Here is a 14,558-nt window from a genome sequence, read left to right on the forward strand (position 1 = left end):
CGTAATTTTTATTAAGCAGTTTTTACATATTTTTTTAATTGAATTTCGTAAAATTCTGTTTGTTTTTGCGTTTTAAAAGTATTTTTCTAAAAATTTGAAAATGTTTTATTTTTTTCTTTACTTCAAATTATTTTTTTTATTTTTATATCATTTTAATACACTGATATCAAAAATAATTTTTTAAAAAAATTATTTTAATGCATTTCCAAGTAAAAAGTATTTTTGAAAAGCAAGCACAATCAAACATTTTATACATGTTTTTTTGTTGTATATAAACATCCATCATAATTTTTACCAAACATGTATCTAAATTCAATTAATTACACATAACTATTTTTTTAAAATTTATTTTTTAAAAATTACAATCACAAAAACTACTTTAAAAACATAAACGTAGATTTGATGGGATAAAATGATAACTACTTGTATAGGAAGAGAGTGATGTATCCCACAAGAACCAAGGGAGTTGCATTCTTAAAAGAGAAAAAGATTAATCAACACACAAGTTACAGCAACTGTGGGTCTTTCTTTACAAGGAGGGATGGCCATGATGGCCATCGCACCTTTTCAAAAAACATCAACAATAGCCCTTGCAAGGAAGTTGCAAATGCCGATCTCTCTTTACACACTTGCGTAAGTATCTTAATTTGTTAACCTTTCTTTTCTGAAAGTAGGGGAATCCAGCAATCAAGCCTTGTGGGGAGGACACTGGTAGCACTTGGTGAAGAGGCCAAATGAATCGATCTGACGTATAAAGTTGAGCATGCTCGCCCATCCTCCAAATCCAAATCCCACAATAAAAACCCATACCATCACAAAAATGTTCACGCAGTATAAGCCCACCCAACCTCCAAGAAATGGGGGCGGTCTCTCCACAGCATTCTGTGAAAACACAATGAATTAAGAGATTATTAATAATAACTTGCTTTAACTAATGATGATAAAAGGGAAATTAAGATGGCTAACCTCTCGAGCCGACGCTGAAGAGAAGGTGATCATGTGTGCTAATGATGGAATTATGTAGACAGTGAAGCTGACAAGAAGAGATCCGACAGTGGAGTTGATAGGTCCAAAGAAAGGGAAGATGATAGCTAGGAACCAAATTGGTATCACCACGGGAAGTCTAGCCAGAGCTCTCTTTAACACACTCTTCGTGTCGTGAACCCTTATGAATTTCTCCCACACAAAGTATAGTGGGGTGCATGCAAATCCAAATGTTATGAACTGCCAAGAAATATGAAAATAAAGTGTCAAATGAAGGACATGAACATATAAGACTTGAACCAGATCCGACTCAGATTAGAAACCTGTTCCGATCAGGAATTAATTAATCGAAGCCATGCTGGTGAAGTTATAAAAAACTTCGTAGGCACACTGGACAGAAGCGGTAATCAATTAACCTGATGAATTAGCATGAGTATTATAGCAGTATCTCTATATCCGTTCTTCGGTAGCAGAGAGAGAGCATTAGAATGAGTAAGTAGCAAGTCCCCAAATGCCCAGTAAACAGCAGAAGCTGATGGTAGTGTCAAGGTTAAAACATAAAGTGTTGCTATCAAGTATATTAGCTTGAACTTCTGAGGCTTCCACATCGCATGCATAATTTCCCTACATTAACAATCACGCAGAGTCTTATCAATCAAAATTTAATTTCTGATACATCTGTGCATATGCACACAGACAGGCGTGCACGGGCAGACGTATGGAGTACTGTGCATTAATGCTTCTGTATGAAGGTGATCAAGATGGTCAACTTAAATTCCAAAATGATGGTATGGTTATATTTTTAAGTTTCTCGCTTCTTTGGAAACCAAATGGAGAATTGTATAAAGTAATCAGAAAGTTGGTGTACCAGCTTTTTCAGGAAAGATGTTCTTTTACTGGGAAAACTCTTTCCTGTAATTACATGTGGGTCCATATATGTATTTATAAATCAATTCCATCATTATCATAAAGTATATTTGTATATGCCATTATATATATTGAGTCATCACTCACACTGTGACAGCATGCCCACCAAAGGTATAAAGAATGTTGGTAGCCCCAGTAAAATACAGAACCATTGTGGTTGGACCTGAGTGTTTCACTTCTTCAATCTTCAATAAAATGGGGGGAAAGGAGTTAGGTTAATACCTTAAAAAAAAATACTAAATTGACAGCGGAAATTAAGGGCATATCACTCCAAAATTGGGTTTTTAAGCTGAATAACACTGCTAATTAATCAAAGATAGAATATGCAACCAATAGAATATGCAGCCGACCTGTCCATGGATTAGGGAAGCAATTGTCATATACCATGCGGTATAAGAGGTCATCATAAGGCCCAAGAATGACCAAATTCTGTAGTTGTGAAATGAGGGAACGAAGACAGTTGTTGCACAGCATGCACCAAAGATGTAGGTCCAGGTTCTCTTGTCTAGATTATCGTTTATATAGTAGATATTGCTGCGAAACGTTAGTGAAAAAAGAAGGATGAAAGTGCTGTTTGTTTATGATGAAATCATCTCAACCGAATAGGGCAGAAGAAAAAAGTTTATATCATGATTGATTGATGAATATGTAAGGATACCTTGCACAGGCAATTAACTGAATGACAGACCCAAATACAAGAAAAGTGCAGTTGAAAAGGAGGCCGATATTCCTCCAGTATTTCCCCAGCAGCCCATCAAGAACTTCAAACCACTGCAAACAACACCATTAAGTTAAAAAAAAAACTTAAAGAACACTTGACAAGACTAAACTAGAAACTTTATTTTTCTCTCTCTCTTGTGTTTCTGTGTTGTTTTGGCACTATATATATTGTACATAAAAGTTCTACGATACGACTTATCAGTTAGCATAGTCCAGATATACTAATTTGAATATTCAAGTGTATAGCTAGAATATATTACCTGAATTACATGATTCCTGAAATCAACCTTTTCTCTCTCTTTTCTAGTTCTATATTCAACATAAAGAACACTAATAAGGTAAGCAGTCCAGCTTCCCATCAAGCCGTATAAAAGTTGAAACAGGATTCCAGATAACAAGCCAAGTTGTGAGAATGAGTAGGGCAATGTGAGGAGCACTTGTGCAACCTACAATTCAAAAAAAATAGAAGAAATTAAACATATATGTGTGTGTGTTGATGTATTTATATTTCTTGCAAGATGGCAATGAAACCAGAAAATCCTGTAAGCATGCTTGAATATATTGCCTGATTCGAAGCACAGCTAAACCAAGCGTCATATACTGAACCACCATGCCATAAAAAATTTGAGAATTTGCTCTTAGTAGACTTGGAACTCCCCTCTTCTCTCTCCATTTCCACGTAGTTTCCAGCAATAACAGTCTCAACTTTCTCAGAAGCCATTGTTGTAGCTTACTGGTACTAATGCTGGGGAAGCAGTGGACTAATTGGAGTCTATAAATAGATAAAAGAAGCGCTTCTTTTCGCTATATTTTGCTACGCTTCTCCTTTTCCTTTCGTCTTTATAAAAAAATATTGGAGCAATTATTGATTCACCGAAGTGGGGACCTAAGTAGTTATTCACCCTTTAAAATGTGATTTTCAGATGACAGTTTAATTATCTCATGTTCATTTTCATAGGGTCTAGCTTTGAATCTCATTGGTAGGTGACATAGCAATGTCCCCTGCATGTGAGGAACTCATTACACTGTGCTCTCTCTTTCTTCCCCCCCCCCCCCCCCCCCCCCCCCCCCCCTACTTGCTACGGGCTTGAAAGGAGAATGGTGGACCCAGGCTCTCATGCATTACACGAGCGGGGTGGCCCACCACAGGCTTTTTCCAAGCCTAAAAGAGCCCATGTTTATAAACAACTGTGTGGATTGATCTCGAAGAGAAATTTTAAATGTTTGGATTCTGGAAGAAGGATTAAAGAAAAGATGGCAATCTGGATTTGTGTGTTTGGTTTCGTGGAGGTAGAGGCTAAGATGGGGTGAATTATTGCTTTGACAAGGGGGCTCGGTGCTAAACATGATTAGTACCACACGTGTGCCAACTGTCTTTGTAAAAGATTGATTTTTTTTCCCCTTCTTATCTTTCATCATCAAGACTAAACTAATAAGAATGAATTATTATTATTTTTTTCATTTTCTTACGTGTCAATGTCTATTCTCTGGCCCACTTGATTAGGCATCATCTCATCTCAATCATGATCTTGAATGAATGGGGTGACAAGTCTAAATCATGGAGTTGAAAGTTTAGTTAAAATCACTGGGAGAAGGATCATATTTTACAAATAGAGAGTTTATTTTTTTTTATGGTCAATAATTCATTAATTGATAATTTTTTTCTTATATGTGACTTTTAAAATAGTCAAAATGAACAAATTATCCCTTTATGGCCTTCAAAAAATATTTTGCATTAAAGCTAATTACAAAATAACTCAAGATGTCGTTGGCTATTCCTAAATTAATTAATATCACAATCCCAACATAGCATCCTTAATTATCGACTATAAGCTTTAAATTGATATATCTGGATCCATGTTTTCTTAGTTTCTACTCTGCACCCCATGGGTTCCACAATAATTGATTATCATTAAAATGTTGAAAATTAAAAGTAAGATTGGGTGGAAAGTAACTACAATGATATGAGTTAGCATTTTAAGTGATAAGTCATGGCCTAAATCTGCTTTCTTTTCTCACGAACAAAATGACTATAAAAACATTGGATTTCAAAGAGTATGTTCTGATTGAGGATGATCATTTTCGGTTCGGTTCGGTTTTTATCTAAAAAAAGTAACTAAACTGAAATTAAAAAAAAAAACAAACCGAAACAGGTTCAAACCGATTTGGCTTGATTTTTTTAGAACAAAAACCGGTTCAAACCGGTTTGGCTCGGTTTTTTCCGGCCTGGCTCGGTTTTTTTGGTTTGGATTCGGTTTGGTTTTTTCGGTTTCATGCTTGTAAAACCGAACCGGTTGGTTTTTTCAAAATTCTAATCGGTTTAATCGATTTTTTTCACGGTTCGGTTTTTTCAGTTATTTTTTTTCCAGTTTTCTCGATTTAATCAATTTTTTTGTTTTTTTGCTCATCCCTAGTTATGATCATGAAGACATATATACAATCTACCATCAGTTGCAGAACCATGATGAATTATTTTGAGAAATTATATACAATAATCACGAATATAGAATCAAATTAACAATAATCAATATAATAAGGAGGATATGATACCACATGTAAAATATTAATATAGTAAGAAGAAGGCTATGATACCACATGTAAAAATATCTTTAATAATATGTCAAGTATATAAACACAATGAAAAAATAATAGGATACAAACCTCCTACCATAATTAATCAAGTGTTAAAGTAATTATATCAGGTGTTAAAGTAATTATCTAAAAGAATCTTATAACTTAATAATAAAGAGTTTTGTAATATATGTCAAATCTTTATATTATTGTGTAGACCGAAGAAATGACATTAATATATATAGTTGGGTTGGGTTTGAATTCATAATTACATCCAACTCAAGTTTTTATATTTTACAAAATATAAATTCGATTCATTCAAGTTTTTTTAGATCAAACAGATTGAATATATATATCAGGTTGGGCTAAATTTTAAAAATATTATAAATATTTATGAGTTGAGTTGATATTGCTAATTTTTATAGGTTGAGCTTAATTAAAACTAAGTTTTTGGCTCAATAAATTAAATAATGTTTATTTCCAAGACCTATACTTCTTAGAGACTAACATGTTCACTCCACAACACAACTTTTAAACCTGAAAATATAAGCATTTAACCCATATTTTATATATTTAACACAACAAAGGTCAACCGACTTCTAACTACCAAGTTCTAACATGATCTCATTTTTCTCATACCAGAAAAAATCATTTAGAAAAAAAAAAAAAAAATCGCATGTTCTCTTGCTTTTGAGAAGGTTCTCTTTATCTCTCAATAACAAACACAATTATTAATTATAGCTTCTCACAACTTTTTCCAAAAAGTAAAAGGATTGAGATGGGAGTTTTGTTAATTAATTCATTTTTGCTTGCACAATCCCCAATCCCGGGGGGGTGGGGGGGCTCCCAATCCTTCTCTTCTGTGTCATAACTTTCTGCAGCTAGGATGGAGAGGCGGGAGGTGGGAATCGAGCATTACTGGCGGCGAGATCAGGAGTAGCACCTGGTTGGTAAGGAGATCAATAGCTATGTGCTGTGAAAGCGGGGAGGAACTTCTTTTCTAATAGTTGTTTTGTAGATTAGTAGTTTAGATTAGTTGGCCTGCTGTGAAGACAGACCGAATAGAAAAACAGATGGTTTGATAGTTGCACATTCGCTTAGTGACTGATCCAGTGCCGGGAAGGAGAACCCGATACTAGGGCTCAAGCAAACAGTGACAGATTATAATTCCGCTATATTCTATAATCAGGTAACATGTTCGGCGTGCTAGATTGATGAATTTATTCACTAAACTGATATGGTATTTTTGTTTTTTTATCCTTTAATTTTTTTAATATTAAATTAGTGGAGAAATAAATTGTATAATTTATTTTTTATTGTTTTCTATAAAATTATTATTATCTTAGATAAATATCTATTTTTAAATTGATGTTCAATTTTATATGCATGTATTTTTCTCGTGCAACTAAAAAAATTATTTATAAAAAAATTATTAAATCTGATATATTTCATAATAACACGTGTTGTTGAGAATGAGATCAATCAAATCTGTCATTATCTCGATAATTTTTTTTAAAAAAAATATTATTTTAAAATTTTATTAAAAGTTAAAACATGTTTTTATCTATTATAAAATTATATTTGAATTAATAAAATTAATCAATTTAATTTAAATTAATTTTTATATTATTTAATTAAAAACTTAAATCAAATAAAAAAATAAATTAAGAGGTATTAAAATTAACTCATTAAACTAGATTTAATAAAATAATTAAGAAATTCTTTATGTTTTTAATATTTTTTTATATTTTAAAAAAATTATTCGGACCAGCGACGTGTATGTCTATAATTCGGCAACATTTACTTGACTTGAAGGTGTCCCTATCTTTTTTAGTACGGCCTGATAAAAGTCTTTCATATCGTCATAGAGAAAAGGATCTGCATTCTGCACCCCCCCCAGCCCATTATATAGCTCTTTACAGCCACGTGTCCATGTCGACCAATGACTGAAGCCTAGCCCAAAGCACATGAAAACTGTTTTTTTTTTTTAGCCTACGAATGCAAACCCGAACTGACAAATGTAGATCATTATTGGACGTATATCAAATTTCAGCAAATGGGTGGTTAGAAAAGGAGTTTGAGAACTTTTCGTATTGTTTATAAAACCTGAAATTAGATTTTTAAAAAAAAAAAAAAAACTGAAAGGCGTAGATTTTCTCAATACGTGGTTTAATATACGAGGGAGAGTTGTTGGATTTTGGTGGTAAAAAAAATATATTAGTTGATAATGATTTCAATCATTAAAATGATTGATATTTGTGTTAATATGTTTTATTAAATGAAAGGATTTTTATTTAAGTATTTTTTTATCTTGAAATTATACAAGGTAGTAGATCTAATCTCAAAAAAATTCTAGGTTTCAGGTTTATTTTTTTATTTTTGGATTTTTTGGGTTATTAGAAGGTATAAATAAATTTATTTAGTTTTCCAGCGTGTTTTTTTTTGTCTTTTTAAGTCAAAAAATGGTTGAAGAATAAATTATTTAGTGTAAAACACCTCTACCGTAATCTTATGGCAACCCTTTAGCTGTCGAAATCCTGGCATAACAAGCAATGTGTCGCCTATTCTTTTTTTTTTTCTAAAAAAAAACAAGGTAGAAACATATTGTTCGTCCTTTTAAAAACTAAAAAAAATATATTAAAGCCCAGGTGCACGGGCCTAAACTAAAGACATGTATGCTCATGCTTTTTTATTATAGCTCAAGAGCGTTGGCCCGTCTAAGCCTGTCCAGGACCAACATTTGGTTTACTTTAAATTGGTTTTCATAAGTTGTTTTTTTTTTATTATTATTAAGTTATCACAGTCTCAAGTAAATATTTTGTTATTTTGTTAGTTCTTGATTTTAAAAGCGTTTATTTGTGTTGTCATTTTTTATCGTTCAAATTATCTTTAAACTTATCAAGTTGATCAGATTGCATTAGTGTAACCTTATAATGTTTAAATTTTTTTCTATTATAAAACAGGCTAGCAACGCTTTTTGTTCCGTTAAAAAAATTAATTTGGCCAGCTATCCAAAACAAAACAAAAAATGGTAGAAATTGAAGTACTGCTCTAGCACTATTAAAAAAAAAAACTAAAACCCACCAATATTTTACTATATGGTTAGACTCATTACATTGTAAATTGTTATAGTTCAACGATGTATTTTCCTTTCATTAAAAAAATCAAATGGCCTTTTTATAGGGTAAAATTGCCTTTTCTAATGGATTCATTTAGCAGTATGAAATTAATCGAGGGTATAATGATCTGTCAACTTTTTCTATATAGTTAAATGATATAAATACCCTTAAAAAGCAAACAACAAGTTAAAGAATTAGAAAGGCTTCTACGTCTTTTTTTTTAACAACATTAAAATTATTTCATTGTCCTTCAAGTAAAAGAAATAAATAAAGAGGTGAACCAAATTGATCTTGATCATTTTTTAATTCTTATCTGATGTCACGTGTAGTAAATTAGTAGAGTGAATCAGGTTAACTCAGTTTTTTTTCTTTAATTATTTTTTAAATTGATTTTATTTTTATTTTTATCATTTGATTTTAGGTTATTGGACCTTTAATTTTATAATTTTTTTTATTTTTCATTCTATAGGATATTCTGATCATATATTCCACGAGTTCTTTAAGTTAATTTGAGGCAATCGGATTATCCTTGTTTATTTTTTTTTAATGTTAAAAAAAATTGACTTGTCACATCAGTATTCTGGAAAAATACCTAGTGTAAATTATGAAGACAAATGAATACTTGTGTGGAAAAAAGTGGAGACGGATTACAGATTGATTATCACAAGGTGGCACATTCTGCTGATCCACTGTGGGCTTCTTTTCTTTTTTGGGTTACAGATCCACCGATCACATTGATGCATGAAACTGGAAAGTAAAGTAGAGAAAAAGTAATGAACGGAACCTGAATAAACTTGCATGAAAGGATGAGGAAAGGAATCATCCAGCTTTGCCCTACAGCCTCCCTCCCTAGAATGGACTCGTGTTTTCATTTTACTATCCCTCCCTCCACACGTATTCTTCGCCACTCTGCTTTATATGTCGGGTACATTTTAAATCTTCCTCCTCTATAGAGAGCACAACAAGCAAATTAAGAAAGATGGCACGTCTCCATGTGCATTTGCCGCTACTGCTGATTCTACTCCTGATTTCATCAGGTAAATGCTTTCTAAATCTTTGTCAGTTTTTTTCTTTATTTCCGTAATTAATTAGTTAATTCTGTTAATTTATTCAGCAATGTCGTCATGGCATACTACAGTAGTACACGCCTTTGGTTTGGCGAGCTTGTTGCTACACTATATATTGACGACCAAGATGCTTATTTTTTTAATCTAATTAGGATTAAAAATATTTATATTTCATTTGATTTTTTTATTATTATTTTTACATAAAAATGATAAATATTTTGGTTAAAGTAATTTGTAACTTTAATGAAAAAGTTGTCACAGAATGGTGTCAAAGTCTAGCTTTAATAAAAACTAAGATCTTTAACTTACTTATTGACTGTGAGTGCTTATATATCTTATTTTATAAAAAAAGATTAATTTATGCTAAATTTTTTTTTGAATTTAACTTATTTTTATCATAAGTTATTAAAAAATAAATAAAATTTTAAAGCATGATTTAAATTTGAAAGCCATTTTTCATAAATTATACAATAACGAAAATTAGATCACTAGCAGCTGGCATTAAATTAAACATTTTGGATCGCGTCAATAATAATTTTTATCTCAATTTTCGTGACCGGCAGGGCCAAAAATGATGGAGTGTGCGAGGATTTTTACCATAGTTAATTATTGCCAAGAAACGGTATGGCCGGGTGTCACCCCGGGTGACAACTTCAATGGTGGTGGATTTGAGTTAAAATCAGGACAATCAATTGTTTTCACTGCTCCGGTTGGCTGGAGTGGCCGGATATGGGGCAGAACAGGCTGCAAATTCGATAAAAATGGAAGTGGTTCATGCAAGACGGGGCCCTGCGGCACATCCCTGAAATGCAAGGCCTCCGGTGAGACCCCAGCCTCCCTTGCTGAATTTACCCTAACAACACTCGACTTTTACGATGTCAGCCTTGTCGACGGTTTTAATTTGCCAATAGCCGTTACACCAGTTAATGGTAAAGGAAATTGCAGCGTTGCTGGCTGTGATGCAGATCTGAGGGATACTTGTCCTTCCGAGCTCGCTGTTAAGTCCAACGGAAAGGTTATCGCTTGTCGGAGCGCCTGTGATGTGTTCAACACGGATGAATATTGTTGCAGGGGAGTTTATGGAAACCCTGTGGTTTGTCAACCTACATATTATTCAAAGAAGTTCAAAGAAGCATGCCCTACTGCTTATAGCTATGCATATGATGATCCTACCAGTATTTTTACGTGCTCAGGGACTGATTATATCGTTTCCTTTTGCTCGTCCAGGTCAGTAAACAGGAAGAAACATCTACAGATACTAAGATTTTCAATATCTCCTGTATATAATGATTCATAAACACAGATCAACAGTACTGTTGTTTTAATTTCAGGAAGCAACCGGTTTGCACCTACCATGACAACAAGCTTGTTTGCAGTGGATCAGAAGGCCTGAAATCATTGATTACTAGATGGTGGGCTCTCGTGTTCGCAGTGCCACTGTTACTTACTTTCTGATAATAGTTTTCAAGTAAGAAAACACATTTTATATTTTTTGAATTTTATATTTTTTGAAATTTAAACGAAGTCTCATTTTAATTCCATGAGCTTTACCTTGTACAACTTGAATAACGATTTATTATTCTAGGAATTATTTCCTAATTGAATGTAAACACGAATTTGCTCATCTGTTTATTTCAACTTAATTTGTTCATTCTATAAAAAATTAAGAATATCATTTGTTTATTGTTTATAGAATATACCATCCGTTCCATTTGCACCTCTTGCAGCGCGGCCAAATATTTTAACCATATCATAATTATTATAAAGTTATAAGAAACTTTAAAACATGTGGTAAAATCAGAAATATAAACACAACTTAGTGTATAATAGATCAAATATGGTAATGGATATCTATCTTTTAATTTTTTTAATTTAATCTAATATTTTTTTTATGTTTATTAGTACGGATGATTCTTGATTTATTTAATTAAATACATGCATAAATTTTTTAATTTATAATTGAAAATTTATTTAAATCAAAAATTGAAAAAAATTATATATTTATTTTTTTATTAAAAAAATATCCAACTTTCCTCGGATTAAATGAGAGAGATGATGAAGATGGTGGTTGGGGAATAACCGGTAACAACTTAGTATATATATCTGTTTGTTTCTACGTTTCAAAAGCGATTTTAAAAAAAAATAATTTTATTTTATTTTTTTATTAACTTTAAATTAATATGTTTTTAGTGTTTTCAAATCATTTTGATGTGCTGATGTCAAAAATAATTTTTTAAAAATAAAAAAATATCATTGACATATATTTTAGTACGAAAATTTATTTGAAAAGCAACCAAAACCACTCGCCACTTCAGTATATATATACGTCTGGAATTGGCACCGACTAGGACAAATCATCCCTGATTTAACACTTTTTAAAGCATTTATGTTAACCTTTTCTAGTTAAGTATATTTGGGACAAGAGCACTTAGGATGAAAAATATTATTGTATTATACAAGAAACTAACACATCATGTACTTCTACCGTCGTGTTTTAACTGTTCATTTACTATTAGCCTTCTAAGAAATGTTTTTGAATTTTATCTTATTTTATTTTAAATTTTTAGATCATTTAAAATATATTTTGTTATTAAAAATATAGTTTTATAGTTTGACAATATTTTTTCCCAGTGAAAAAATGATTGTAATATAATATGTCCTATTTATTTTTATGTTTTAAAAGTGTTTTTGAAAAAATTTAAATTTTTTTTAATTAATATTTTTTGTGTTTTTAGATCATTTTAATATACTAATATCAAAAATAATTTTTAAAAAATAAAAAAATATATATTATTTTAATATTTATAAATAAAAAACACTTAAAAAACCACTTCAACCATGCTCCAAATCAGCCATTTCAAAAACTATCATCTCGTATTTTCAGTCATCGAAGATGGGTTTGGTGATCGAAAGTGTTTCTAGACGGATGGTGTTTAGCATGGATGACTCATTGTGCGTAGTTTGTTATTAAAAAAAAAACTGGCCTGGGCTATAGAGCCCAGGCGTGTGGGCTTCCCTACAACATCGGAGTGCATTTGCTTGCTCCTCTAGGTTGTTGTATTTTTTATTTTTTTTTATATCTCTGAATAAACTACTGTTTAGATAATTAATTACAATGATTTTGAAAAAAAATAAGTTAATTCATGTTATTTAAATGATATTTAAGTTTTTATTGTAATATTTTTAATTATAATATTTATTTTTTATGATTACATATAAAACTGAAATGCACAAGTTTTTAAAAACGGTGGCATAAATATTCAACAAGAACAAAATATGTATTTTATCATTATCAGTTTCTATATTACTATCTCCATATTTTTGTTTTTTATGTAGTTGCATGAGAATAATTAAAATATTATTATTTTTCCTTAAAGTTACTTTATAAATCATGATAAGTTTTTATTTAAATAACCATGATTTTTATAAAAAAATTATTTTCTCTCAAAATTAAGAATAAAACAACATAAAAAAAGTGAAGCTTTGCCAAATAAATTGTTTCTTTCTTACTTAATTTAAATCATTTGAGTTTTGATAGATATTTATTTTAATTGCTATACGTTTTTATTGATAAAAAAACCACATCTCTATCAAAATAAAAATAAAAAACAAAAATGAATTTCAATTGGAGAAACACATTTTTTCTCAAAATTTAGATCATTAATTATGAATATTTATTTTAATTATCACCAAGATAGTAAAAAAATTGTTTTTCTTAAAATTTAAATAAATGAGTTTTAACAATCAAAATTAACCTTCATTGATGATAAATGAGAGAAAGCAAATAAGATAAGAAAGATAACTAAAGTAAAGTATTTGCATGTGCATTGATTTTTTGCTTCTTACAGTGAAGATTAATTTCTTTATTTTGTTTCTAATTGGCGTTAATAATTTTTTTATAATTAAAAATATTATTTTTAAAATAAATTCTGAGGTTTTTATTATGATATTATCATTAATTTATAAAAAAATTTATAAATATAATTTGCATGTTTTTTCAAAAAAAAAAAACAAATTATTGATGAACATTCAATAAGACCTTATTTTCTATGCTATAATTTTCTGAAATTAATTATTCTATCATTCCTTTTATATTGTTCCATTAGAATTATCATGTTATGACTTTTTTAATGTTTTGAATGAAAATTATTTTCATATAACGCCTATTTTTTCTTTAAAATAGCACTTTTTTATATAAAAAAAAATTGAAAAAAGAAACGTATTTTTTCTCCTACGTTGAAATTTGAATTATTATAAATGTTTATTTTATTTGTATCATGTTTTCATTAAAAACTTTATCCTACATGTAAAAAATACATGATTTTATTGAAACAGTAATAAATTAAAAAAAAAATTAAAATCTAAATAGATAATATTTTTCCACAATTTAGATTGCTATAGTTATAATATAAATTTTTATTATATAATTAAATAAAAATAGATTTTGAAAATCTCCTCATTAAGGTATCATGCAACCGAAATGAAACTAGAGGTAAACTAGTATTCGTGTGATGAGGAGAAGAGAGGTGTCAACAATGTCAAACGGTGCCGTTAATGTCAATTTTATGAGATCAAGTTTTTTGATGGAGCAATGTGGTAAAAGTAAATGAGAGAGAAATTAAAAATATTTCAAAACCAAAATTTAGTTTTTTTTTTTTGGAAAAGAAAATCATGAAAATATCAAAATTCAAGAAGAGAGTAGCGAAGAGATGGAATTGAATCAAGTTTACTTTTGAAGTATTCTTGTGTTTTTTACATTTTAGGTTTTATTTAAACATAATAATTTTTATTACGGCTCTTCTTCTTTTTATTGTTTTACTCAATTTTTATTCTCAGTTTTTTTTACCCCCTTATTTAAGTGGGGTGGCAATTGCTCCAAATCGATGTTTTAAAAAAATAATTTCCACTCTTTGGACATATCAAGGGTAAAATTGATGGGCATTTATGAATATAACTGGACGGGGTTTGAATATATAACTATATTTAACTCAAGTTTTAATATTTTATTAATTATAAATATGTTCCATTCCCTTTTTTTTTTCCCAACAAGTTGATTTTTATATGAATATTATATAGATTCATAGGATTTATGCCGCTGGTTTATATAGATCTTTATTTATAGACAAACCTACAACATAAATTATAGATGTTATGAAATTTCGATGTTAGA

The 14,558-nt window shown here is 30.2% G+C and overlaps 2 protein-coding genes across 2 annotated transcripts; one reads left to right on the plus strand and one right to left on the minus strand.

Moving 5' to 3' along the window:
• Positions 1-444: 444 nt before the first annotated feature.
• On the minus strand, positions 445-3,457 carry LOC7495107 (auxin transporter-like protein 3). Its single transcript, XM_002302217.4, has 8 exons — positions 3,197-3,457; positions 2,892-3,077; positions 2,570-2,682; positions 2,262-2,445; positions 1,999-2,096; positions 1,401-1,608; positions 967-1,224; positions 445-882 (listed from the first exon to the last, which is right to left on the minus strand). The coding sequence occupies exons 1-8, from the start codon at positions 3,350-3,352 to the stop codon at positions 688-690; spliced, it is 1,398 nt and encodes a 465-aa protein (XP_002302253.1). The 5' UTR covers positions 3,353-3,457; the 3' UTR covers positions 445-687.
• A 5,769-nt stretch (positions 3,458-9,226) lies between these two features.
• LOC18096219 (pathogenesis-related thaumatin-like protein 3.5) lies at positions 9,227-11,100 on the plus strand. Its single transcript, XM_006386317.3, has 3 exons — positions 9,227-9,358; positions 9,952-10,615; positions 10,720-11,100. The coding sequence occupies exons 1-3, from the start codon at positions 9,301-9,303 to the stop codon at positions 10,841-10,843; spliced, it is 846 nt and encodes a 281-aa protein (XP_006386379.3). The 5' UTR covers positions 9,227-9,300; the 3' UTR covers positions 10,844-11,100.
• Positions 11,101-14,558: the final 3,458 nt, after the last annotated feature.

The sequence above is a fragment of the Populus trichocarpa genome, chromosome 2 (genome assembly GCF_000002775.5).
Source record: "Populus trichocarpa isolate Nisqually-1 chromosome 2, P.trichocarpa_v4.1, whole genome shotgun sequence".
NCBI classification, from domain to species: domain Eukaryota; kingdom Viridiplantae; phylum Streptophyta; class Magnoliopsida; order Malpighiales; family Salicaceae; genus Populus; species Populus trichocarpa.